At 40.8% G+C, this 27,488-nt stretch overlaps 1 protein-coding gene across 1 annotated transcript in view; it reads left to right on the top strand.

Moving 5' to 3' along the window:
* The window catches only part of LOC140188391 (phospholipid-transporting ATPase ABCA1-like), a 210,820-nt gene that overhangs the window by 58,314 nt on the left and 125,018 nt on the right, over positions 1-27,488 (top strand). The window contains exons 6-8 of the mRNA XM_072244622.1: positions 18,067-18,188; positions 19,321-19,515; positions 20,818-20,907. Coding sequence (XP_072100723.1) covers positions 18,067-18,188; positions 19,321-19,515; positions 20,818-20,907 — 407 coding nt within the window. The remainder of the gene's footprint in view (positions 1-18,066; positions 18,189-19,320; positions 19,516-20,817; positions 20,908-27,488) is intronic.

The raw sequence follows: 27,488 nt of genomic DNA, 5'->3' as shown, positions 1-27,488 counted from the left end.
AGCAAGCTCGTCCTCTGCCTCTTCTGGTCGAAGCCTCTCGAGTCAAAGCCTCAAAGCTGCACTCCTTCACTGGCCCACTCACTCACTGGCCGCTTTTGCTTTGGAAGTTATCTGCCACAGTTTTGGTGATGCTTTGACAAACTTATCTGAAGTTTCACTTATTGAGATTTGTGCAAGGATGTAACTGAAAAAGAAATAAAGTTTATTTTCAGACTCCTGTTATTGCAGATTTACTAATTGTCAATGGAGTAGTTATGAAGTATAATCACAGCTAAAATTCAAGAGATGTAATAATAATTGGTGCACACAAGCTCTCATAGACAGTAATATAATAAACAGGTAATTTTTTTACTACTTATATTGATTGTACAATAAAACTTAGGCAGGACACCAGGAGTCATCTTTGTCTTTGAAATCGTGCCATGGGACTTTATTTTGTATTCACCCAAAGAGAGCAAGCAGGATTTCAAGTTAACACTTCGTATTTTGTCTTCAACAAAAACTAAACTTCTGGTAGTGCAACTCTGTCAGGAGTATATTCATGAATCAACCTAGATTTTTGAGTTCTCTCAAGAGCAAAACTTGAATCCAGAACCTCGCAACACTGATGTAAACGGTAATTACTGTAGGGGTGCTGTAATGAGTTGCAGGTATAGTTGCTCCTGTAATTAAGCACGGTGTAACTCATGCTTTTGCCATGTTTTTTCTGAATCTATATGCAATATTAATGCTGATTCTGTCTATTTAGAGCTACAATGTGTATGATTAATACTATGTGACAACTGCAAGAAAAGATGTAGTGAGGAGCACCACCTCGCTTTTTTTTTGTGAACTCAAAAGACTTGGGTCTCCTTTAACTGAGAAGGGTTATGGAGAAAGGTTTTCAAACTTGGCTGCTGTACAATGACATGCAGTCTGAAGCTCTAAACAACTGGCTTGCCATGAAATTAATCACAGTATAGGCAGGGGTCAACAAGGCTGTCATTGGACCAAATGCCTCTTTAATCTTCCTTGCTTCCATCAAACTAGTTTGTACAGGACAAATGAACAATTGTGCAGTATAATCTTTCATGCTCTGTCCTCCAGAAGTACAATCACTTTAAACTATGTGTGTGTGTGTGTGTGTGTGTGTGTGTGTGTGTGTCTGTGTCTCTGGAGACGGAGAACTATGTTGTAAACTCTGTTTTCCCCCTGTTAATTCATGTTTTGGTGTCAAAGTGTTGCTGCAACACCTGCATTTATTGTCCTTTGGAAGGTAGTGATGAGCTTCCGTGTACTATTGCAGTTCTTCTGGTGAAGGTACTCCTGCAGTGCTGTTGAGCAGAGTGTTTCAGGATTTGGAACCTGTGATGAGGAAGTACAGGTGGTATATTTCCACATTAGAATAGTTTGTATCCTTGAGGGGAACCTGCAGGTGGTAGTGCCCTCCTCCTGGGTGGTAGAGGTATTGTGTGGGTATCCTAGGCAGGTAACTAACAGTGCATTTTGTAGATGGCTTGCATTATTGTCACGATGCACTCCTGAATCAAGCGGTGTGCTCCTCCTGGATGGTACTGAGCTCTGTCATCTGGGCAAGTGGAGGCTATCTCATCACACTGTTGACTTTTGTGTTTTTTAGATGATGGAAAAGGTAACAAGGGGAGTGAATCATCACAAGACATTCGTCTTCCTATCCTCTTTGGCAGCCATGGTATCCGTGTGATTGGTCCACAGTAACTAGTTAATGATGATTTTCACTCTGCCCTTTGCCCCCACCCAGTCTCCTTCTGGATAAGGAATCAGAATCAGGTTTATTATCTCTGACATGCTGTACGTTGTGATATATATGGTTCTTTGGCAGCGGTACTCTGCTCATCACTGCCTTTTGTAATTTAAGGTTGTACACAGGATTCATATGTCTAAAACTAAATTATCACGGTTTTAGCCTGACATTAGCCCTGTCTGTGATGTGTAAAGGGGCTGAGGCTACCCTTATTCATATATACTGGGCCTGTCCTAGTCTAGAGAAATTCTGGAGAGAAGTTTTTTCAACCCTAGGTCATGTTCTTAATTGTCATTTAGAACCTAACTCTCTGGTTGCTCTTTTTGGCACCTTGGGTGAAGTAAATATGCACTTGAGTCTGACTAAATGTCGGACATTATCTTTTGCCTCTCTCTTGGCTAGACGGTTGGTTCTTCTTAAATGGAAAGATGCTGCCCCAGCCACTCATGCTCAATGGCTTAGTGATACTGTTTTTGACCTCAAAGATTATGTCTGTTCTTAATTCAGACATAAAGTTTCATAAGGTGTGGGAACCTTTTCTTGAATATTTTCATAACTCTTCTTTAGGGTAAGTTTATCCTTTTTTTTGTATGCTACAATCCCTTACTTTCAGCTTTTTTTCTTGTAAATTATACGGTTTTTTGTTGTGAATTACATTATACTTTTGGTAGTCAGCATTATACTTTTTTTCTATATATATTTACAGTTCTCTGGGGTTGAATGCTCCGATTATTTTTTTTTCTTTTACATGCAGAAATGGTTGGCCTGAGTTGTTTTTTTTTTCAGTGCAAGGTTGGGGTGGATACTAATTTTACATAATTCTCTTTTGGGTGCTTTTTCATATTGTTACGAATTACACATTGGATTTGTTTGTTTCGCACTGTATAAATCTCCATTTTGTTGGTTTTTTGAAGTTTTACTGTAGAAATGCATAAAAAAATTAATAAAGCAGTACTCTGCAAGACAAAAATTACTTTATTACAAAAAATAATAATAAATAGAACAAAAGAGGAATAGCAAGGTAGTGTTCATGCACCGTTCAGAAATCTGATATGAAAGGGGAAGAAGCTATTCCTAAAAAGTTGAGTGTGGGTCTTCAGGCTCCTGAACCTCCTCCCAGAGGGTAGTAATGAGAAGAGAGCATATCTTTAAATGATGGACGAGGCACTGGGATTGATGGCCAAGTTTGTGGATGACACAAAGATAGGTAGAAGGGCAGGGAGTCTGCAGAAGGATTTAGACCAGGGATTCTCAACACTTTGTGCCATGGACCAATGCCATTAAGTAAGGGACTTGTGGACCCCAGGTTGGGAACTCCTGACTTACACAGATTAGGGGAATAGCAAAGAAGTAGCAGATGGAACACAGTATATGGTAAGGGTGTAGACTATTTTTCTAAACAAGGATCAAATTCAGAAATCAGAGGTGCAGAAGATTAGAAGAATGGGGAGAGAGCTCATTGAAACCTATCAAATTTTAAAAGGCCAAGATAGAGTTCATGTGGCCAGGATATTTCCTATAATGTGAGAGTCTAGCCCCAGAATAGAAGGACATCCCTTGAGAACAGAGAAAGAGGAATTTCTTTAACTTGAGAGTGGTGAATCTGTGGAATTCAGATTAGATTAGATTGGATTCAACTTTATTGTCATTGTGCCGAGTACAGATGCAAAGCCAATGAAATGCAGTCAGCATCTAACCAGAAAAGCAAAGAATAGTGTTACTTACAAAATAACTGCGAATAAAAAGTAAATGCTACAGCACACAATATAAAAGTACTGAGACAGTACAATATTGGTACAATACTGCTTAGCGCTGTGATGTGAGGTTCAGCAGGGTCACAGCCTCAGGGGAAAAAGCTTTTCCTGTGCCTGCTGGTGCGGGAGCGGAGGCTCCTGTAGCGCCTACCGGAGGGGAGGAGAGTAAAAAGTCCATGGTTAGGGTGAGATGCATCCTTGATAATGTTTCTCGCCTTGCCCAGGCAGCGTTTATGGTAGATGTTCTTAATGGTGGGCAATTGGGTGGCGATAATCCGCTGGGCAGTTTTCACCACACGCTGGAGTGCTTTGCGGTCCAATATGGGACAATTGCCATACCACACTGAGATGCAGTTGGTGAGTATGCCCTCAATGGTACAGCAGTAAAAGTCTGTCAGTATCCTGGGACAGAGCTGAGCTTTCCTGATGCTCCTCAGGAAACAAAGGCGCTGTTGCGCCTTTTTGATCAGGATGGAGGATTTCAGGGACCAGCTGAGATCCTCAGAAATGTGGACACCAAAGAATTTGAAGCTTGATACACGCTCCACTACAGCTCCGTTGATGTAGATGGGGACATGAGTGTGGCTCCTAGCATGCCTGAAGTCCACAATGATCTCCTTGGTCTTCTGGGTGTTAAGGGCCAGGTTGTTATCAGCACACCACGTGGCCAGGTGCTGGACCTCGTCCCTGTAGGCCGTCTCGTCATCCCCTCTGATCAGGCCAACCACCGTGGTGTCGTCTGCGAACTTGATTATGGAATTAGAACCATGTACAGGAACACAGTCATAGGTGAAAAGGGAGTACAGAAGAGGGCTCAGCACACAGCCTTGAGGCATGCCGGTGTTCAGGGTGAGAGTGGAGGAGGAGAGGTGGTCTAACTTAACTGATTGGGGTCTGTTAGTCAGAAAGTCCAAGGTCCAATTGCAGAGAGATTATTGCCACAGATGGCTGTGGAAGCCAAGTCATTAAGTATATTTAAAGAAGAGGTTGATAGATTCTTGATTAGTAAGGGTGTCAAATGTTATGGGGTGAAGACAGGCGAATGAGGTTGAGAGGGATAATACATCAACCATGGTGGAATAGTGGAGCAGACTTAATAGGCTAAATTGCCTAATTCTGCTCCCATATTTTATGGTCTTATGGTCTTTGGAAGATGTCGATGATGGGGGAAGGATTATGTCCATGATGAAGATGACTGAGCCTACAAACCTCTGCAGTCTCTTTTGATCCTGTCCATTCGAGTCCCCATAGCACGTGGTGAAACCAGTCAGAATGCTCTGTACTGTACATCTGCAGAAATTTGTTTGTCTTTGGTGACATACTAAATCTTTTCAAACTCCTAATGAAGTATAACTGCTAGCATGTCGTCTTCATGATTTGCATTGTTGAGCTGAGGGTAGATCTTCTAAGACCAGAGTTTCCTACCTGGGATCAGTGGACTCCTTGGTTAATTGTATTGGTCCATGGCATAAAAAAAGATTGGAAGCCCCTTCTCCAAGATGTTGACATCCCAGAATTTGAAGTTGCTCACACTTTCCACTGTTGGCTCTTCAATGAGGACTGGTGTGTTCTTACAACTTCTCCTTCCTGAAGTCCATAATCAATTTCTTTGTCTTGCAGATGTTGAGTGCAAGGTTGTTGTAGCAACATCACTTAACCAGCCAATACATGTCGCCCCTGTATCCTTTGGGCACCATCTGAAATTCTGCCAACAGCAGTGGTGTCATCGGCAAATATATTGATGGGATTTGAGCTGTGCCTAGCTACATGGTATTGAGTGTAGAGAAGCAAGAGCAGAGGACTAAACATGCATCTTTGAGGTGTGCCTGTGTTGATTATCAATGAGGAGGAGATATTGATGATGATGGCGGGGATACAGTCATGGTAATGTCATGGCGAAGTTGTCTTGTTGCAAATGGTCATTGCCTGACATTTCTGTGGCATAGATAGCGGCCACTTACAAGCTTACACCTGAATGTTGTTAAGGTCTTGGTGCAGACAAGAAAGTGCTGCATCAGCTTTGAGTAGAATTCAACTTTGTGCAATCATTACTAAATGGACTTCCTTCTGACCTTGGTGCAAGGAAGGTCATTGAAGCAGATAAAGATTGTGGTGACCAGGGCACTACTCTAAGGAGCTCCTACATTAATGTGTGTGGGCTAGAATGATTGTCCTCAAGTGACCACAAAAGCCTTCCATTGTGTAAGGTATGACTAGCCGCTGGAGTACTTTCCTTTTTGCTATCCATGTATGTCAGTTTTTATCAGGGCTCCTTGAGTCCATGGTCAGTCCAGTAATGCCTTGATATTAAATGCAGTCATATAGATCTCATGTATGGAATTCAGCCTTTCAATATTTGGTTGAGGCTCTGAGATTTGAGTGGGCCTGGCAAGTTCCCAACAGGGCAGTGATAAGCAGATTATCGCTGAATACTGTTTGACAACACTGTAGGTATCATCCATCACTTTGATCATTGAGAGTAGATCGATTGGACAATAAATGGCCATATCTGGGCAACTTTCTACATTATTCACTAATTGGTGACAATGTAACTTTATATGCACCTCTAGCCAAGCTGTTCCAGTAGTTCTGGAGTGCAGGACTACAGTATTGCAGATGGGATGCTACTACCTACCTTACTGTATCCAGAGCTTTCAGCCATTTCTTCATATTACATGGAAGGAACTGAAATGGCTGAAGACTGACCTCTGTGATACAGAGAATTTCATGTGGATGCAAAGATGAATCAGCTCTTGGGCACTTCTACATAAATATGGTTGCAAATATTTTAACTTCTAGCAGTTGTGTGGCACTGCCGTGATTAAGGGTGGGATTATTCTTGGAGCCACCTCCTACTGTTAGATATTTAATTTTTGACCATCATTCACAGCAATACATGGTAGTACTCTAAAGGTTTGACCTGATCTGTTGCTTGTGCACCGAAGCACATGGGAAGGCAAAGGTCTTCTTATTTGTTCCTGCGACTAAGCACCATTTTCTGTCCCACTCCCATTCCCACTACCCAGCCTGATGATCAAAACCCTCAAAACTATGGATTGTTTTCCATATCCTGAGAGCCACATCTCTGCAAAAACAAACCTTGTTGACAAAAGTCATTGCTGCTTCCAGTGTGCCAGTACAGCCTGTTATTGTGGAGAAGATTCTCTGTCACAATTCTCATCAACTCCAGCAGAGCACCCCCCCCCCCCCCACCAATCATATCTTCCCCTCTCCTTTTCTGCATTTCACAGGGACTGCTTACTTCATGTTTCCCTGGTCTACTCATCTATCCCCTCTAACCTCTCTCTTTCTCCCCCCCTCCCCCCACTGCTACCATCACTTCCCCTCCTATAGCACATTTCTGAACAACCAGAGGAGATGAAAAAACAGTCAGTTCTTTTCCCTTCCCACCATTCAGGGACCCAGATAAAGCAATGACTCACTTGTCCTTTCTCCCAATCCAGTCTACTGCATTTGATGCTCACCATGTGATCTCCACTGCACTGCAAATTGGGTGATTGGGTTATTTTCCAGATTGTTCTTCTCCCAGATCCCACAACATTATAAGGCATTGCACAGACAAAAAAGTTTTAAAGTTCAAGGGCTACATCATTTCGCTCTATTGCTAACATTCCTTTTGTTCCACCCATTGCCTCCTCCATCTTCTCTGCTACTTAGCTTTCTAAATAAGTAACAGAGAACTCGTTTTCTCTCTTGACCAAGAGCCTTTGACCTGAATTGTGAACTTGTTCCTTTTCCCACAGATGCCAATTGATAGGTTGAGTTCTTCCAATATTTCTGTATTTTTTCCTGTGGGAGAAAAAAATTAAGATATCAAACACAGCATCAAGTTCAAAATGTGCCAACCATTTGTAATCCCCACTCTCCTGAAGGCTTCAGAGATGTGGAAAACCTTTAATCTATACCATAAGTCAATGAAGAAATTTCACCCAGTTACTGCCACAAAATGCTCTAAGCATTGACAATATAGACAAGTCAATGTTAGGGTCATGTTCCAAACCAGATTGATTCTTTTATCACATGTACATCGAAGCGTATGACAACCAACACGACCTAATGATGTGCTGGGGGTTTCCTGCAAATGTCACCACACATTCCAGTACCAACATAGCATGTCTGCAGTGCTCCACAGAACAGCACAGAGCACAAACAGAGCAACAACAGCAAAACAAGCCCCATTCCTCTCTCCCACCTTCCACCCTGATCAAGCTCAGCCAACTTTATTGGACAGACAGATCCCCACACCCAGGATTCTGAAATAAGAACCTTACTCCAAGCTCCTCCATAGCAAGGGAGGTCCCAAAGTGTCTTTGAGAAAAATTGTAACATCAACTTATGGGAATATCTTGAAGATTTAAGATATGAAAAGACACTTGAGCAACTCCAGTTGCTGCAAACCTGTGATGCTGTCTGTGATTTGGATGGAAAACTGTAGTTAGTTTTATTCCCATGAAGCTGCTGTTTTGTTAATTCCTGGGAGGTGTTTTTTTTTTTTTTTTGCAGTAGCCAAATCAGGTAACTGCAGAGCATTTGTACATGACACATGGTAGATCCAAAATGGAAGGAATGAAAGTTTAGGGTGGTGAATGGAGTGCTAGTTCAAGCAGATTGCTTTGTTCTAGGTAATGTCCAGCTTCTTGAGTTTCGGTGTATTGAGTTTTCATCCAAATAGTGGAGAGTGGTCTATCATAAAGTTGCGGAAAGCCTTTGGTATGTTAGGAAATCCCACCTCTGATTGCCATACTATTTACGTAGCTGGTCCAGTTCAGTTTTTGGTGAGAGGTAATCTTCAATATAATGATGATGGGGTCTTGATGACTGTGGTGCCATTGAATATAAACGACGGGTATTTAGATGTTTTTGTACAAGATGATCGTTGCTTGATACATGTTTCCTTGTCATTTATCGGCCCATTCTAAAATATTCTCCAGGTTTTGTTCCATGTGAGAATGGATTACTTCATTTTGAAAAGACTTGCAAATGTATTTGGGTGTTATATAATTACCAGCAAATATTTCCACTTCTAGTATTATGAAGTAGCTGAAGATTGTTGGGCTTTGGAGACTATCCCAAGGATCTCCTAGAGCCAGGGGTTCCCAACCTGGAGTCCACGGACCCTTCAGTTAATGGTATGGGGTCCATAGCATAAAGAAGTTTGGGGACCCTGTCCCAGAATGATGTTCTGGGGTTGAATTGACTGACCTCCAATGACTAGGACAATCCTCCTTTTTGAGAGATACGGCTCCACTCAGCAGAATGCTTTCCCCTTTGGCTCCTTGATCCCACACTGTCAATGCTGCCTTCGTGTAAACTAACAGTCATTCACTGCATCATGGCAAATCATAACATTAGCTGATGTTTGGATTAAGCCTTCAGTAATACTGAAGCTAACTAACTCCGATGAAGCCCAAACCAAGCATCAGTAAGCAGATTATTGGTAAGTAAGTGAAACCTGAAAACCCTATCAATAATGCCCTCCATCACCTTGCTGATAATTGAGAATAGTGATAACTAGCAGGCTTGGACAAGGTCTGCTTTACAAGACCAGGATGCACCTCAGCAATTTTCCATTATCATTGAGTAGATGCTGGTGTTGTAACTACTGGAATAACTTGACTAGAGATGTGACAGGAGTTCAGGTATTCAGGCCATTCCTGAGATGTTGTCTGTCCCATGGACCATGCTGTCCAGTCCTCATGAACTATCCAGTCCTCTGATTCTTTCCTTATCATGTGAATGAACAGAATTGGTTGAAGGCTTGGCAGATCAAAGTAAATATGGTTACAAATTCAGCCTCCTCTTGGGTTCTCACCTGCAAACTCAGACTGCTCAGAGTGAACATCACTATGGCCTGCTCAACCCATGACTAAGATATCACACCAGCACCTCTACTTTCTCAGAAGACTAAAGAAATTTTCTCATGTCCCCTTAGACCCAACCAATTTTTATAGGATGCTTTCTATGGTGCATCTGTCTAGATGCATCATGGTTTCCTATGTCAACTGCTCTGCCCGAGACTGCATGAAAGCTTAGAGCTGTGGAGCATGAGATGAAAACAGTCTTCTCTCTGTAGACTGCATCTGCATTTCTTGTTGCCATGGAAATGTAGTCAGCATAATCAAAGACCTCACCCATCCTGTACATTCCCTCTCCTCTCTCCTGCCATCAGGTAGAAGATACAAAAGTCTGAAAGCACCTGCAGGAAGGGCTCAAGGGCGGCTTCTGTCTCACTGTTATAAGACTGTTAATTGATCCTGTAGTATGGTGGGATGGACTTTGACCTCACAATCTGCTGTGTATTGACAGCCTTATTGTCTGCCTGCACCAAACATTTTCTGTAACTGTAACCCTTTATTCTGCATTCTTTTACTGTTTTCCCTTGCACGACGTCAATGTAGCGTTGTAATGAAATGATCTGTATGGGATGGCTTGCCAAACTAACTGTTAGTTTTTTTTTCCCCCACTGTACCTCAGTGCATGTGACCATAATAAACCAATTTACCAATTTATTTGAGTTGTCCAACATCATTTGATGATGAGACGTTGCTGTACTAGTGAATGCTGACCTGGTCCTTTGGTTGTGGCATTTTTAGCTCTGTCTCTGGTTTGTTCCTTTTGCTGGATAACATGCACATTATTTTATCTTGCAGCTCTGTCATGTTGGCATATTTTTATTTAGATCTACCTGCTGCTACTCTCAATATCTCCTTCAGCATTTATTAAATCAGGGCTGGGTCAGATCATGATAGTAGAGATAGCAGAGATAGCATTACACTTAATGTATGCAGGGTTAATTTTAGATTTATCCCATCTGGCAGAATAATAGCGCTGTATGACCTGGAGGGTGCCCTCAGTATGAAGATGGGGCTTTGCAATGGTCACTTCCATGATTGCTGTGGTGGTCAGATACACTTGCATCAGATCGATTGGTGAGGATGAGATGGAGAAGGTTTATACTTTATGGTGGTTTATTCTCCACCTGATGTCCCAGTTTGGCAGTCGTGTCCTTCAGGACTTGGCCTGTATTGTTAATGATGATGCTTTTAATCCAGTCTTAGTAATGGCCATTGAAGACACCTACTCAGCAGCTATTTTCTGACCATGTTACTCTCAATGCATCTTCCAGCTGTTGTTCGATGAGGAGGAAGGAAAATTCATTAGATGAGAGAGAATGGTATATGATAATTAGGGGTTTTCTTGTCCATATTTAACATGATGGACATAACTTCATGGGGTTTTGAGTTGACATTGAGTACCCCTAGGTTCATTCCATCTTGCCTGTATTAACATTATTTTGCTAACTCCTGAGTGGGGATATCTCTGCCTTACAGGTGAGGGAGTGGAGAAGTCTGCCATGCTGGTTTCTGGTATTTTTCTGAAAACATAGTTATGTCAGACTATTACTTGTCTGTCTCTCTGACAGCTCTCTCTGTTTGTTGCGTTCTTGCAACATCAGTGTCTCCAGATGATTGTTGAGGTAATATTAACTATTATAAAATTCATTTTTCAGTATCTATAATTCCAGAATCCACTGATGCTTGTCACCTGCAGGGTGCACGTGCAAGGACACGACATATCTCCTTGCGTAAACCTGGAAAGTGAATGGAGATTGGCTGGCTTTGAAGTGCAAGGGGCACCACAGCTGGTACAGTCCACGTGAACTCCATAGTAATGGGCAGTTACGTGGGAACCCTGAGAAGATTCTGGCTATACTGACTAGGGTCAAGTGCAGGGAGTGTACTTTAAGATACAAGATGCTGAATAGAGGGTGGGAAATAAACAGTGTGACATGTGTCGTGTACCCAGTGGTACCTTGAGCTCAAGTATGAATGCTGAAATCAAACCTAAATGGGTACATTTCTCCATTCCCCTTGCTGAGCTGCTGTGACTATAGAAATCCATCTATTCCTCGTAACTCAGTTAGGTCATTAAGGCTATTTGGCTTGGAATGAAAACCTGCAACAACAAAAATCTGTCTTGAACTGTTATTTAATTTGGATGTCTTTGAAGCAAAGTTCTACACGTATCTGAAATAACAGAAGTAGACTGAGTTTTATTACATGATAATGGAATTTAAATACAATTTTCTGAGTGTGTAGATAAGGATTGAATCATTCTGTTGATCAAACTGTTTTTGTTCAGTTGATTGTCTGGAAATTTCCAGACTGTAAATCAGAAACCAAGATGTAATTTGTTTTAAATAACTATCTTTTTCTCTACTTCCAGCTACTTTAAGCAGTTGTTAATGATTAAGTGTCATTGAGGTTTTCATTGTTCATGACAATTCAATAGTACAAACATCAAAACTTGAATATTCGATCTTAATCTCTATTCCTTATTGGCCTTGGTCTTGATTTTTTTAAAAACTCTCCTCTCTCATTTCCCACCTCTTTAACAGCAGTGAACTGGAGCCAAATGATGTGGGAAATGTTCAACCCAACCGTGTTGGGCAGTTGCGGGGGAAGTTCGCTGGTTAATATAATCTCAGGACATTACTGCAGGTTTTCCTTGGAGAATTGTCCTCATTTCAAAACTCCTTGCCTATTTTTAGCAATGTCTTTCCTGTGTCATGAGGTTAGAAAAGGGATTATTTACTCAGAATCTGTTCACAGTAGCGCCAATAATGAAGAACTAATTTCCAGTCTCAGACATTAAACAACATACATTCTTGGTTAATGGTTAACAATTGTACGAGGTAATGTGTGTTCCAGAAAAGGAGGTCCCACCACCAACTGCAAAAGGGGTAGTCAGGGGCACTCACATAGGTCTCATGCGTAGCCTGTAGCCTGTTTGTTGGCTACGTGGAACAGCCTTGTGTTCCAAGCCCACACTGGTGACCGATCCACACTTTTCCTACGCTACATTGGTGTTGCTTCCTGCACCTGTGCTGAACTCGTCGACTTAATCCACTTTGCCTCCAACATCCACCCTGCCCACAAATTCACCTGGTCCATTTCCAACATCTCCCTTCCCTTTCTCGATCTCATTGTTTCTATCTCTGGTGACAGCTTATCCACTGATGTCTATTACAAACCCACAAACCCTCACAGTTACCTAGACTACACCTCGACCCACCCTACTACTTCTAAAAATGTCATCCCCTTCTCTCAGGATGAGGCTCTTCATTTCTAGAATGAAGGAAATGTCTTCCTTTGTCAAAGAAAGGGGCGTCCTTCTTCCATCATCAATGCTGCTTTCAACTGCATCTCTTCCATTTCACACACATTTGCTCTTACCCCATCCTCCTGTCTCCCTACCAGGATAGGGTTCCTCTTGTCCTCACCTACCACCCCAGCAGCCTCTGCATCCAGCACATAATTCTCCGAAACTTCCACCACCTCCAACAGGATCCTACTACCAAGCACACCTTTCCCTCCCACCCCCCACTATCTTCTTTCCGCAGGGATTGCTCCCTATGTGACTCCCTCCTCACTGATCTCCCTCCTGGCACTTATCCTTGCAAGCGGAACAAGTGCTAAACCTGCCCTACACCACCTCCCTCACTACAATCCAGGGTCCTAAACAGTCCTTCCAGGTGACTCTCTTCACCTCTGAGTCTGTTGGGTCATTTACTGTGTTCAGTGCTTCCAGTGTGGTTCCTGTATATCAGTGAGACCCATTGTAGATTGGGAGATCACTTCATTGAGCATCTACGCTCCGTCTGCCAGAACAAGTGGGATCTCCCAGTGGCCACCCAATTTAATTCCACTTTCTGTCCCTATTCCAATATGTCCATCCATGGCCTCCTCCACTGTCGTGATAAGGCCTCACTTAGGTTGGAGGAATAACACCTTATATTCCATTTGGATTGCCTCCAACTTGATGGCATGAACGTTGACTTCTCAAGCTTCTAGTGGTGCCCCCCCACCCCCCCCTTTCCATTTCCCTTTTCCTTTTCCCTCTCGCACGTCATCTCACCAATCAACTTTCCAGCTCTTGACTTCATCTCTTCCCCCTCCAGGTTTCACCTATCAACTGGTGGTTCTCTCTCCCTTTCTCCCCCCGACCTTTTAAATCTACTCCTCAGCTTTTTTTCTCCAGTCCTGGCAAAGGGTTTCAGCCTGAAATGTTGACTGTACTTTTTTCCACGGATGCTGCCTGGCCTGCTGAGTTTCTCCAGCATTTTGTGTGTGTTGCACCGACCACTTGCATTGCTCAACCTTTGCTTGCTTGGGAGGGGAGGGTGGGGGCAGGCGGGGTGGGAGCAGCTGGGACATGATAGGAAGTGGGTAAGACCTTGCTGATAGGGAATGGCTAAGATTCACCGAAAGGATCAACAGTTTGATTGCAACTAATACTGTAACTTGGTAGTACACAACAGCCAAATTGCCATGAACTCTACAAAACATTGAGATCCTCAGCAAAGCTGATCAGAGATGCAGTGGCAGATTCTGCACTTGTCTAGGCACATACACCCACTGGAATATTCAGGCTCAGCAATGTGTGAAAGGGAATAATCTGCTAAGTAATGTTTCTGCCTCTGGACTCAATTCCCACTATCTAAGGGATGTAACAATACTGTTCTCCATCATAATCAGTTAATGCTGATAAAAGGAAAAACATCGCTGCTATGGCACTGTCATTTCCTTCAAATTCTCTTTCCTAGTTTTATGGTCCATCTCAATAAGAATATAGTCGTTCTTGATAGGTCACTGTCCTGAAAGTCTCTCTTTTGTTGGAGCATCAATAGTTCAAAGAGAGGACTGTCTATTGCTTTCATGGATGCGCCAATAAATACTACTTTGCCAGTATTAGTTGCATCCACAGGACAAATCTTTGTTCATCAACACACACAAAATGCTGGAGGAACTCAGCAGACCAGGCAGCATCCACGGAAAAGATGTGTTGGGCCGAGACCTTTCATCAGGCTTGGTAAAAAAAAATTAGAATCAGAGTAAGAAAGTGGGGAGTGGGGGAGGGAGAAACACAAGGTGACGGGTGAAACTGGGAGTGGGGAGTGGTGAAGTAAAGAGCTGGGAAGTTGATTATTGAAAGAAATACAGGGTTGGAGAAGAGGAAAGGACAAAAGGCCATGGAAGAAAGAAAAGGGGGAGGAACACCAGAGAGGTGATAGGCAGATAAGGAGATGTGGTGAGAGAGGGGAATGGGAATGGAGAACGCTGAAGGAGAAGGGAGGACATTACCAGAAGATCGAGAAATCAATGTTCAACTGCTATCAGGTTGGAGGCTACCCAGACAGAATATAAGGTGTTGCTCCTCCAACCTGAGCGTGACAGTAGAGAAGGCCATGGACTGATCTGTCAGAATGGGAAGTGGAAGTAAAACGGGTAGCAAGGGAGATCCCACGTTTTTTGGCAGATGGAGCACAGGTCCTCGGCAAAGCAGTCTCCCAATCTGCGTCAGGTCTCCCCGATATTCAGGAGGCCACATCTAGAACCAACCTGATAGCATGAACATCGATTTCTCGAACTTCCACTAAAGCTCCCACCCCCCACCCTTCACCGTTCTCCATTCCCATTTCCCTCTCTCACCTTGTTTCCTCCCTCTGGTGCTTCACGCCCTTTTATCTTCTGTGGCCTCTGGTCGCATCCTATTAGATTTCCTCCCTTCTCCATCCCTGTATCTCTTTCACTAATCAACTTCCCAGCTCTTTATTTCACCCCTTTCCCTCCTGGTTCCACCTTTCATCTTGTGGTTCTTCCTCCCCTCCCCCCACCTTCTTACTCTGACTCCTCATCTTCTTGTTCCAGTCCTGATGAAAGTTCTCGGCCCAAAACGTTGACTGTACTCTTTTCTCTTTTTGATGATGCCTGGCCTGCTGAGTTCCTCCAGCATTGTGTGTGTGTGTGTGTGTGTGTGTGTGTGTGTGTGTGTGTGTGTTGCTTGGATTTCCAGCATCTCCAGATTTTCTCTTGTTTGTCTTTAAGTTGATGGTTGATTGATGCTGAGGGCCATTTTCGTGATGTCATCAAATTAAGCTTGCCAAATTTCTGAAGTGACACTGACATGTTTAATCAATATATTGGTCTCTCGGCTTGAACTGGCAGAGCTTTGCAAGGTGTTTGAGATCCTTGCAAGGTAGCTGTGGTAGTAGATGTAAGGAGCTGATAGAATTACAAGCAAAACAAATAATTGATTTTTTTCCACACGTTCCCATTTCAAACTTGGGATTTGTTCCATTGGAGCTTGCAGACTTGGTTCTTTACTTTCAATGACACAGCACAGAATTGGAGGCAAACAAGAATAATGGGGCTCGGCCATCATAAATTATTTTAAAACAACCTGAAATGGTGAGAGAAAAGTTAAAGGTTATATTAGCAATCACAAAGAAACCATCCTCCCTCACCTTGCAATCTTCCTAACTTCATAGAGACAATGGTAGGCATGTAAAAAAAAAACAAAAGAGAAAATGCAGTAACTCTCCAAAACTATGTCCTGCTTGTGGCCCACTTTACTGCATGTCAATCTGCAAATGATGTCATCAAAACGGAAACAAAGCACCAAAAGGCCTCCAGCCAATGATATCAAAAGTCCCTTTTAAGGTAAGTAGCCAGATAGATAAAGTCTAGCAATCTTATAAAGCTGAGATGCTTCTATAAATGATTTAACAATTTCCATTTCTGAACAAGCCTACTGTTTAGCTTTTGCCTTCTGTCCCAAGTCAAAAGAACACTTTTGCTATTTGAACTTCTCCATAATGCCAAACATTAGAATTTTCTTTTAAATGATTATGGCAAGTTGTAGCCATTTATGTTATCGGGCTGCACTTGTTATCTCTCAAGTAGATTTCATGAAATGTGAGAATGTCAGAGTCTGTCATCTTCATCTCCCCTAGATAATTACATTTGGTCCTTAAAAGTCCTACAACATTCATTTGGTAGATTCATCAACTGGTCACAATTATGGATAATGGACTGCCTTTTTGGCAGTCTGTGAATGTTCATTGACCATGGGTTTTCTTCATATTTGATCAGTGTTGTGCTGACATGGGTTATAATTTCCACAAAGCAAACACACTTTCTTTTAAGGAACACTGCAAGAGTTCAATTTCTTATAACATCTCAAGATGCAGAACAATTGATAGCACTTTTGGTTTAAGCTGATTAGACTACTATAATGCACTCTTTTCAGGACTGCCTAAGAAAGATACAAATCAGCTGTAGCTTGTTCAAAATGCAGCAGCAAGAATCTTAACCAAAAAAAGAATCTGAGCATGTTTCACTGGTTTTTGCATTCAATAATTACCAATGGCTTAATTTTTTTACAAGAATTCCATGTGGAGCTACAATAAAAGGTGTTAATGAAATGAAACAAAATCACAGTGGCTGCAGACTCCTGAATGGCTTTCCCAACTTACCCAGTTTCTTATCTATAGCTTGAAATAAGCATAACCCCAATGCTAACTTTAATTACATGGTCTTGGCTTTAGATCAGAGTTTGGGAGCAAAGTAGAAATTGGCCCACAAATTGGGGTAAAATTAACATTTGGAGGCATTACTAGTGCGTAAAAGCAACTAAAGAAGCCCAAGAGCAAGGAATGAGCCGATTTGGAGGACATAATCGTCTAAAGCATTGTATGAAAGCAGTCCATTATCTGCACTAGGTGTCGGTGCTGATCTTGTTCGTTTACAGTCAATCAAAAGGACACGGCAAATGAATTCTTCCGATAACTATTAGGAACTAATACATAGTTTTATAGTACTGTCGAGATATTGGTAGTGTTCTAATCTGTTCTGCATTTCATTTAAATACATAAATTGTTACTCAGTTAAATAGTAACTTATCTTTTTTAATACACCTTTTAACTATTTCCATGAATCTTCAGTTAATTGGACTAGCCACTTAATTGGGCCAAAATGTACTGGTCCCAATGTATACCAATTAACCGGATCCCACTGTATTTGATTGAGACCAAAATGGCTTTTAAAATCTAAATATGTGGAAGGAAGTAAATAGCTGAAGAGGGTGAAATTGCTGGATAGAATGATGGATAGAAAATTTCAGGTCTTTGGACAGGAGGGTGAAAGTGTGTTTAAGATAGAATATTGGCACTTAAAATCAAGAGAGAAAAGGTCACAGGCAAAGTACAAAAATGTTTTGTCATTTGCAGTAGTAAGGTTATCAGGTATAATTGAATTGAGAATTAGCTAGTTATCAGTATCTTGGCTAGCTTTGGTATTAGCACTGTATTCATCCATAATAAAATAAAGATAGGAAAGATATTAAAGGCAGGAGAAGGATCATATCAGACAACAAAGTACCTGATACAATGTTCAGTAGTACAACAAAGTAATTCACAGACTCAAACATGATATGTGAGTGATACTAAAATCATTAATGTGCATAATTTTTTAAAAAATGTATTATCTAACTTTACAGTTAATTATTCCCTTTTCATTTCTCTGTAGACTTCATGATTCAGACTTGTTTTATGTACAGTAGGTTTAGCAGCAATAAGATTGACTATTGTGACATTAACAGGACCTCCAGAATAATATAAGAAAATAAATTACTTCAAGTTTTAGTCAACATTCATAATCAGGAACTAATTGATCTTTGATTCCCTAGGTGTGCCACTAGAGGAGTATTTAGAGAAGAATCAAACCTTGTCCCAGTTCCTCACGAACAATGCATCACTTCCGAAAGAGGTGGTTAATGACTTGATGACGGCAAAGATAAATCTCGATCAGGTAATCTGCAGTAAGATGTGGTGATCCTTACAGAAAGATGACATTGAGTTGATCAACTACTGGAGGATATGGCTTGTTACGATGGATGGAGCAGAATTGTGGTGTTGCTTCCATTCGCCACTGTGAGAGTGAGAAGGCCCCAATTCTATTTGATCAGCAAGATAACTTTGAAAGGCATATGCTTTGAAGGAAGCACCTCATTCAAGGTCCCGATTCTTGATTGCTACGCATTAAGCCCCATTTAATGAAAAGTAAAATGTACAGTAATAGATAGGGATCTCAACTGAGTTCAGCATTGCGGGATAGAATAACATTCAGATGTTCTTTATCTAGCAAGAAATAACAATTTCTTAACTAAAGTGTTCTTAACTAAAGTATCCTGAGCTGCATTGTTGTTAAGAATTTAGAGTCCAGAATTTCTGCTGGAATTTTAATCTCTGTAGTTACTTTGATGGGAGATTGACACACTCCCCAGTGAAATCATTTTACAGTGAACCACTGCGAGAATTTTTGAGCTCATCTTTGTGGAAGAATACGTGGGAGTGAGGTGGTGACATGATACTAGATGGTAAATCAATTTGCAATTTTTTTTTTACACAAGAGTTACCTAGTGCCTCTTTTATATTCCATTGTGTCAAGCATAACTTTGAGGTTTAAGTCCATTTTTCTGTTACGCTTTTCTGTAATATTTTAGTAAGGGCTATTGTTTCAAACTGAATCTTGCTTGACAACCATTTTTGGAAACTGTGGTGTGCAATTAAGAGTAGTGGATCTGTTAATAAGATATCCCATATGACTGAATTAAACATTTTCTGTTTGCACTTAGATCAAACTGTATGTTCAATCTGGTTATTCAAAAGTAAAAACGTTTTCCACTAGGCAATCAGTTAACATTCACTTTTTGATGTTTTTTGGACAGTAAGTATTAATAAGTGGTTGTCAATTGATAACCTAGAGAGAGTAAGAATTAATCAATTGAGCAATTATAGATTTTAAAGCTAAGGCAACGTTACATGAAAATGGAAATGGTCATTTATAAACAGGCAAGAAAACTGGAATAAAGGTTTGTTACGATTTGGCTTCCTTGTAGAATAAAGTTAAATCCCTCTACCTGGTGTTTGGATTTTTGTAGATATCCCTTGCTGGTCTAAGGGAAAATTTAAAGGAGGCTGTTTGCAACATATCCCACCACTCCGGTTTCCTAACTGTAAAGAACAAGAAGGCCTTCAACCGTTTGCACAAGCATCTGTGTGCCTTACCAGAGGAGACGCTGCAAAAAGCAAGAAGTATTTTCTTCTCAGAAATCAACCTCTCCAAACTCTTGGCGGTCAGTTGGCATGGTCAAGTGTTAACTTTGTTACCTTTATATAGTCAATTCACTTAGAATCTGATTATACAGCACTGACCTGAATGTAGTTTGATATATTCTGTACTGCATATCTCCAGGTTTTATTTTCAAAGTTACCTTGGGCAACAATGTAGAATACTCGAGGTCACTTAGGTATGCTGTGCAGCCTAATACTCATTGCTAACATAGTTGCATTATCTTAATTCCATATGTTTAAACTGAGCATAAAGTACCTTGACTGACATCTTTCATAGTGGCACACCTCCAAAGTCGCAGCATTCCATCAGCACAGCAGTGGATGGCAAGCTGGACAAGCCCTAAACGTGAGATTCTACAGATGCTAGAAATCCAGAGTTAACACACACAAAACGCTTGAGGAACTCAGCAGGTCAGACAGTATCTATGGAAAGGAATAAAGAGTTGATGTTTTGGACCAAGGTCCTTCCTCAAGACAGGAAAGGAAAGGGGAAGAAGCCAGATTAAGGAGTTGGAGGGGGCGAGGAGGGGGAAGGGAAACAAGTGAGTCTGGGTGAGCACATGGTTAAAGAATTGGAGGGCAATAGAGATTACACAAGGGGAGCAGAGGGTGAGGGTCTTGCTGAACTCCTGTCAAAGAGAAGATTTAAACTTCAGGGTAGGTATATATGAAAGAGTTTGCAGTTGAGCAACAAGTCATAAACAAGAGATTCTGCAGATACTGCAAATCCAGAGAAATCCACACAAAATGCTGGAGGAACTCAACAGGTCAGGCGGCATCTATGGAAATGTTTCGGGCCAGTGTAAGGCCACACGTGTTATTTACAGTACAAAGTGTAAAGTACTGTATCTAAGTTTTATTACCCACTGATGTTTCCCATTGACCCAATATAGCTATGGCATGGGGAAAATTGTTTCTTATATAAAGATTGTATTTTAATAGTTTTTTTGCCAGGAAGGTGGAAGAAAGGCACTCCTATGAATATTTACTACTTTAAAAAAAAAGAGGCAAAATAGTAGTGCTGAAATAGGGTGGTATTGCTGCACATAATCTTAAAGCATTCAAAACGTGTTGAGAACCAAATAAGAAACAGTCCTGCTGAAGGGTCTCGGCCCAAAATGGCAACTGTACACTTTTCCATAGATGCTACCTGACCTGCTGAGTTCCTCCAGCATTTTGTGTGTGTTGCTTGGATTTCCAGCATCTGCAGATTTTCTCTTGTTTGTGAGAAACAGAAGTTATTTACTTTCACTTTATGGTATCGTGGTACATTTACATACCTCTGATTTGTTGTTCCTCTGCAGGAGAGGATTAGAGCTAGTACTGGGAACATACTTGATGCATCCAATGCTTTGAACAATATAATACGCCGAACTGGAAATCTTGTTCAGCAGGTAAGCTGAATATGACACCAATGACAACAGAGCAGCAGTTAAATAAGTACTTAAGAGGCTGAGGAATGGTTTAGGACATATAGTATAGATTATATGAAAACATTAGGAAAGATGAAAGATGTCATTTGATATATTTCTCTTGTTCTTTTTGTGTGCATGTTCTTTGTTACCAATTTTTCAGATGTCTCATGGTATTTTACTCAATTTAACCCCCTTTTCTCAGAGCTTATAAAGATCTGATGGCTCACCATAGAGCAATTTGGAAATCTCCCAAACCCTAATTAATAATAATATATCCTCTTTGTAATTCCATAATTTAGCCCTACTTTTAGGATCCACTTACTTAACTTTTCAGGCATCCCTGTCAGGATTTTGCAGTTGTAATATAAACCCATTCTCTCTTTAGTTGTTGCTGGTAATGGAAAGCTAATAATATTAGAGTTTGAGAATTTGGATCAAAACAATAAATAAAATTGGAATTTAAAAAGGTATCAGTAAAAGAGACTGACAAATAATTTCAATGATATCAAATTCCAGTTGTTTTATTAATATCCCTCTGAGGGTAGAAAATGTGTTGTCCTTAAATTGGGCAGTATGTTTCTTCAGCCCCAGAATAGTGCATTTGATCATAATCACCCTCAGGCCTTCAGAAGTGCTTTTGAAATCTCCACAGTTCATAAGATATTTATGTAGTCATTCAGGAAGACTCATTGGTACCTAAGAATGGCCACCAAACACCTATATTACCTGCATTGCAAGAAAGAACTAAGCAGATGTTGTGCATGGCGGCTGCTGGCTTGCTTAGTGATGTCAGGCAGCAAGCATCGTATCTTGTGGAAAACAGTTGTGTTCCAGTGTGGATGCGATTCTATCACCGTTGGAACACATGTACGGTATGGTTGTGGTGACCCAACAACTTTCTACCTTGAGGTGACAGAAAGCAGCTATTTTGACAATCTGGATGGCAAGAAAATAGGTAAAGGTTTACACTTATGGCCAGGAGGGTGATCTTGCTCAAGTGGAAGGAGGCTGCCCTGCCCACTCATGTGATGTTATGTTGTCGCTTGATCTAGAGAAGATTCGTCGTTCGATTTCTGATTCTAAACATGATTTTCTAATGTTATGGGGGACCCTTTCTGAATTATTGTCACAATCTTTGAACTGTTATTAAAGTATGGATTTGAGCCATTATTATTATAATATCATATGGTAAGGTATTTTTCTCTTTTCTTTTTTTAAACCAACCAGCTCATTTTGGTAGTGGGGGTAGATTTTTTTTAATAAAATACAATTATTTTATTTTATTTCATTTCATAATTCAATCTTTTTTTCTACATGATTGATTTGGAATATGGGATACTGTGATCAAATTACTATGATTTAAATCTAATGTAATTTGTATTATTTACTTGTATCCTTATGAATTTTGTGTTTGTATTTATGCAATTTATATAATATCAATAAAAAATATTGAAAAAGGTTTACACCATGCCTGTATTGCAAGAGAGATCAATATCCAGAAAGGTTTGTGTTTTTTTTTGAGGGAATACAGTTTTATTCCATCACAACTAAAAGCATCTATTCTAAAGCAGTTGAATGAAGGATATCCAAGTGTATCTTGTATCAAGCAAGTTACCAGAAGAATTTTTTGGACAAACTGTTGGAGGACATTGAAAGAATATAAATAATGTAAAGAGCATTCATTGCAAGACTTCTCTGTGGACTTCAGTTCAGAATGCTATTTGCATGTGTTAATTATTTGCATGATTTTTTTGTTTTTTTGCCTCTGCACATTGGGTGGTCGGTCTTTAAGGGTTCTTTTGGGTTTCTTTGTTTCGTATCTGCCTGTTAGAAGATGAATCTCAAGGTTGTATAATGTATACCTACTTTGATAATAAATGTATTTTGAACTTTGAATACATCTGTATCTCCTGTCTGCCCTGCTCAAACAAACCAGTCAAGTAAGTGCAGAATATTTGCAGGTCATTTTATGTGGAAAAGTGATGATGACCATTGCAAATGTACAATCTAAATGGGTGGAAGCAGTTCCTATAGATGTCTGTGCAGTTCAGGCGAAGATTTCTATGCCGTATCTTCACACAGTCTGCCAAAGGTGTCAGAGATGAACAATGGAACATCTTCACCAGCGGTGAAGATATTAAATTTCTTGGCAGGAATGGAATCCAGCATATTTCCATGGCTCTATGTCACTCAGCTGAACTATTTTCCTGGAAAAATAGTTCATAACAAGTTGATAGATAAAGCTGAGACAAAGATTTTACATTTCCATTTCCATGTGTTATACATCATACCTTGCCATAGGGCAGATGCTAAGAAGCTAGCCAGAACACAGTTGTGTTTGGTAAAGTTGGAATTAGTGCTATTGTGAATGAGAATCGGATTTTATTATCACTGTTATATTAAGTAATGTTTTTCTTTACAGTGGCAGTACAGTGCAAAGACAATACTGAGGTAAATAAATACTGCAAAAAAAAAGGAATAAGAGATGGGGTTCATGGACCATTCAGGGGAAAGAAGCTGTTCCTCGGTTGTTGAGTGTAGGTCTTCAGGCTCTTGTATCTCTTCCCTGATGATTGTAGTGAGGGCAGGTCACAATGGTGATGGTTCTTAATGATGGGTTCTGCATTGAGGCACTGCATGTTGAAGATGTCCTTAATGGTGGTGGGAGGGTTGTGCCCTTGATGGAGTGGGATGAATCTATAACTGTCTGCAGTCTCTTGCAACCCTATGAAGTGAAGGCTTCATACCAGGCTGTGATGCGGCCAGTCAGAATGCTCTCCACCATACATCCACAGAAATTTGTAAATCTTTGGTGACATACCAAGTGTCCTCAGGCTCCCAAGGAAGTAGAGCTTCTTGGTGATTGAACCAATGTGTTGGGCCTAGGAGGGATCCTCTGAGATGCTGAATTTGAAGCTGCTCACACTTTCCATCACCGACCTCTCAAAGAGGACTGCTGTGTGTCTTCCTGATTTCTCCTTCCCCTTCCTGAAGCTCGCAATTAATTCCTTGGTCTTGATGACATTGTGTGTGAGGTTGTTGTTGTGACACCACTCACCGTGCCTTTAAAAAGGGTGCTGCTGATCTTGTGATTGTTTCTTCAAAGTAAAGAATTCAGTGTTTATGCAAAACATCATGCTCTGACACTAATTGCATTGGACCCGTTTCACTTGCATTGTAGACACAAATTGCAACATCAAGACAACGTCAGATGCTATATATCACGTTCATCAGCTCAGTCTTATCAGTATGTGCTGGAAGGTTTCCATACCTACTGCACTCAGCATAGCAAAGAAGGACATCCTTCAAGATGTGATGCTGTCAGAATCTGGTGAAATTGCAGCACAACCAGGGCAAGAAATCTGCCAGAGAGATCAATTTTATGCATAAAGAAAATGGCATTGTGGACAGCAAAATATTCCGTATGGAATGATGATGATTAATCACACCAGTTTGCCCAGTTTTATTGTTTTATCAGTGGCATCCGTTAGTCTCACGAGACCATGGATTGGCGTTGGAAAGTCTTGTTTGTTCTCTCCAGGGCGCAGGCCTGGGCAAGGTTGTATGGAAGACCCACAGTTGCCCATGCAGCAAGTCTCCCCTCTCCACAACACCGATGTCCAAGGGAAGGGCAAGGGCCGATACGGCTTGGCACTAGTGTCGTCGCAGGAGTTGCCAGAACGAGGTTGAAAGCAGCGTCGAATTGCCTTAGGGACTCCAGCTCCGGATTTGTCCTCGGAGTTTACTCCCGAAGCCTTTCCCTTGAGTGGGTACGGCCACAAGGCAGCGGAGGTTTGAAATCAGAGTTTTCCTTCTCTTAGCTGGACTGCCTTTCCAGGCTGACAAGCTCCATCTTTTATAGATCATTGTTAACATGCTGAACGACTTTAGATCATTTATTGTATTTATCAAATTGAGAAGAGGAAAATTCTGTACAGTTCTAAATAAGGAGAGCAGTTCCACTGCATGTAATACCTTATGATTGGGTATTGCTAGTAGGAGACCTTAAACAAAATTAATGAACGCCGGCGCATGGTACTGTTGAAACAATTTCTCAGGCCTGGTACAATTTCTACCCATTGTGCAAGTGTTAGTTGTTTCTGAATGTTTACCTGTGTTCCAGTCTCTGTTTGGTTCACCATGTATAGTACAACATTAAGCTTGGAGTCCAAGGCCATACGACAAAACAGTTCCTGAAACACAACTCAGCTGACATTCTGATGTTAATTCCTACAAAACATTTATATTTGAAGATGTGATTCCATTTAGCTCTAAAGCATGCTGAAAGTGCAAAGTGTTCCAACAGTTTCTCATTCGAAGAATGGTCATGTGGGAGAGTCACTGGAGGGCAGCCCATAATCATTGAAATTGTCCATTGGAGGATTAAGGAGAAAACTGGTCAAATAAGCTTTTGTTTTGTTTTCTGTTAATAGGCTGATTTTAAATTAGAGTTCAACATTTTGAGGCTTGTTTTTTTTTAAGTAATGTTTTTCTTCCTTTTCCACATTATCAAGACTTTTTATTATTATGTGTTTTAACGTTGGGTTAAGCCCTAACCAGTGTGCAATGCCACAGTGGCCATTCATAACTTGATGAGGTCAGGTTTTTGTTTGTGACTACAACTTTATGGTTTGATGAATTAATTTCCTTCTGTCCATAATTTCCGTGAGGTGCTGGAGCAGAGACTGCAGACAAAACAGGTGCCAAGAAACAATGAAAAGATTTTAGTGACCCTTTTAAGAAAAGGTTCTTTTTGGAAAATCGTGTATGAAGGCATTGTTTTGTATTTAATCCGCTTTCAACACATTCTCTCTTCGGCTAGAAGATTGGAAGGAATTGCACTGTTACTCAATTCCTTTCAGAATAATAAAATTGCATAAGAAAGTCGGCGTAGCCAAATAGGATCTGCTTTCCTCTTATTGTTGATTTGAAAAGGATTGTTCTCATATTTCTCATATGACCTTGAAAGAGGCTGTTCAGCCCATTAGTCCATACCAGGTCCCAAGGCATTGGCGTCATTTGTATTCTGACACACATCTCCCTGCACCCTATTCTGTCTCACATGCTCATCGATTCACCTTGATCCTCCTACAATATTGACTTGTAGTAGCCAAGTTACTAACCAACGCACCACCAAGTGCCCTGCAGGAAACAGGGGAGCATGAAAACACCACACACACAGCACCGGAGGTGAGGCGGAAACTGGACATTGCAGCTGTACTTTGAGCTACTGCTGCTCCACCTGGGCATCAAAGTGATACTGACTGATATTAAAGGTGGGGGCTTATACGGGAGGCAGGATTTGAGGGTCGGCACAACATTGTGGGCCGAAGGACCTGTACTGTGCTGTACTATTCTATGTTTATATCTGTATTTAGCCGTTGTTATTTTGTTGGCCTGACTGAGATCTGATGCAAGATTATTAGCGCTCTCATTGCTCACCACTGATTCTGGCAGCCAGAGCAGATGAGACATCAGTCAAGATGGATAATGAGGCTTGTTATTTAAATTACGTGAATGGCTCTGTGCCATACTATACTGAAAACATTCACTAATATTTTGAGCAGATTCAGAACCTGAGAATCTTTAAAGCATAAAAATGTAAATGCAACCCTTGGATTCTGCAGATTTTTTTAAAAATTCCTGGTGATTTCAGGACAAACCTGGAAGATTGGAACCTTGCTTTTGTAGATGTAGTCATTATGTGCCTATGAAATATGAGTCATATGATTATTGTACCAATGCTCTAAATGATTTATAGTTATTATGAATGTTGAATTATTTACAAACTGCAAGCATCTCTGTCTTTAAAAGTTAAGGAGGTTTGGCATGTCTCCAAACTCTGCAACCAACTCCTACAGATATACAATTGAAGGTATGCTGACTGGTTGCATCATGGTTTGGAATGGCAGCTTTAACACACAACAATGTAAGAAGCCACTAAGTAGTTGACTCAGCCCAATACATCACTGGCGTATCTCTCCCCACCTTTCCGGACTATGCCATCTTTATGCAGCTACCATCTGGACTGGAGTCCCTGAACAACTACTCCCCTTAAGGCACTCAGTTCTTCAACTAACCTGCACAGCTCTAATCACTACATCAGTGTCGTAACACTATGACGATTTAGCACTACAAAGGACCTTTTTGTTGTAATATGTTTTCTTTCCTGTATAATGTACCTTTCATTTATGTTTCTGTTGTGAATGTTCTGTATGTGATGCTGCTCTGAGTGAGTTTTGCATTGCACGTCTGCATATACTGTATGTACTGCTGTATTTGACAATAAACTTCAAACAGCAGTATAAAAATGAATGCAGTAGACCTATGCGCAATTCATTAATATGGCCTAAGAATAATAATTTTGGGTATAACTTGTATATCTATCAAATTCGGGGGGAAAAAAACAACCATTTTAACTCTGCTTTGTTTAAAAAATTATAATCATTTTAACATAAGAGCACAAACACAGAAGGTTCTGCAGATGTTGGAAATCCAGAGCAACACACATAAAATGCTGGAGGAACTCAGCAGGTCGGGCAGCATCTATGAAAAAGAGT

This window comes from Mobula birostris, chromosome 26 (genome assembly GCF_030028105.1).
Source record: "Mobula birostris isolate sMobBir1 chromosome 26, sMobBir1.hap1, whole genome shotgun sequence".
Lineage (NCBI taxonomy): Eukaryota > Metazoa > Chordata > Chondrichthyes > Myliobatiformes > Myliobatidae > Mobula > Mobula birostris.
The sequence above is the reverse complement of the archived record's forward strand: the minus strand, read 5'-3'. Positions and strand labels throughout refer to the sequence as shown.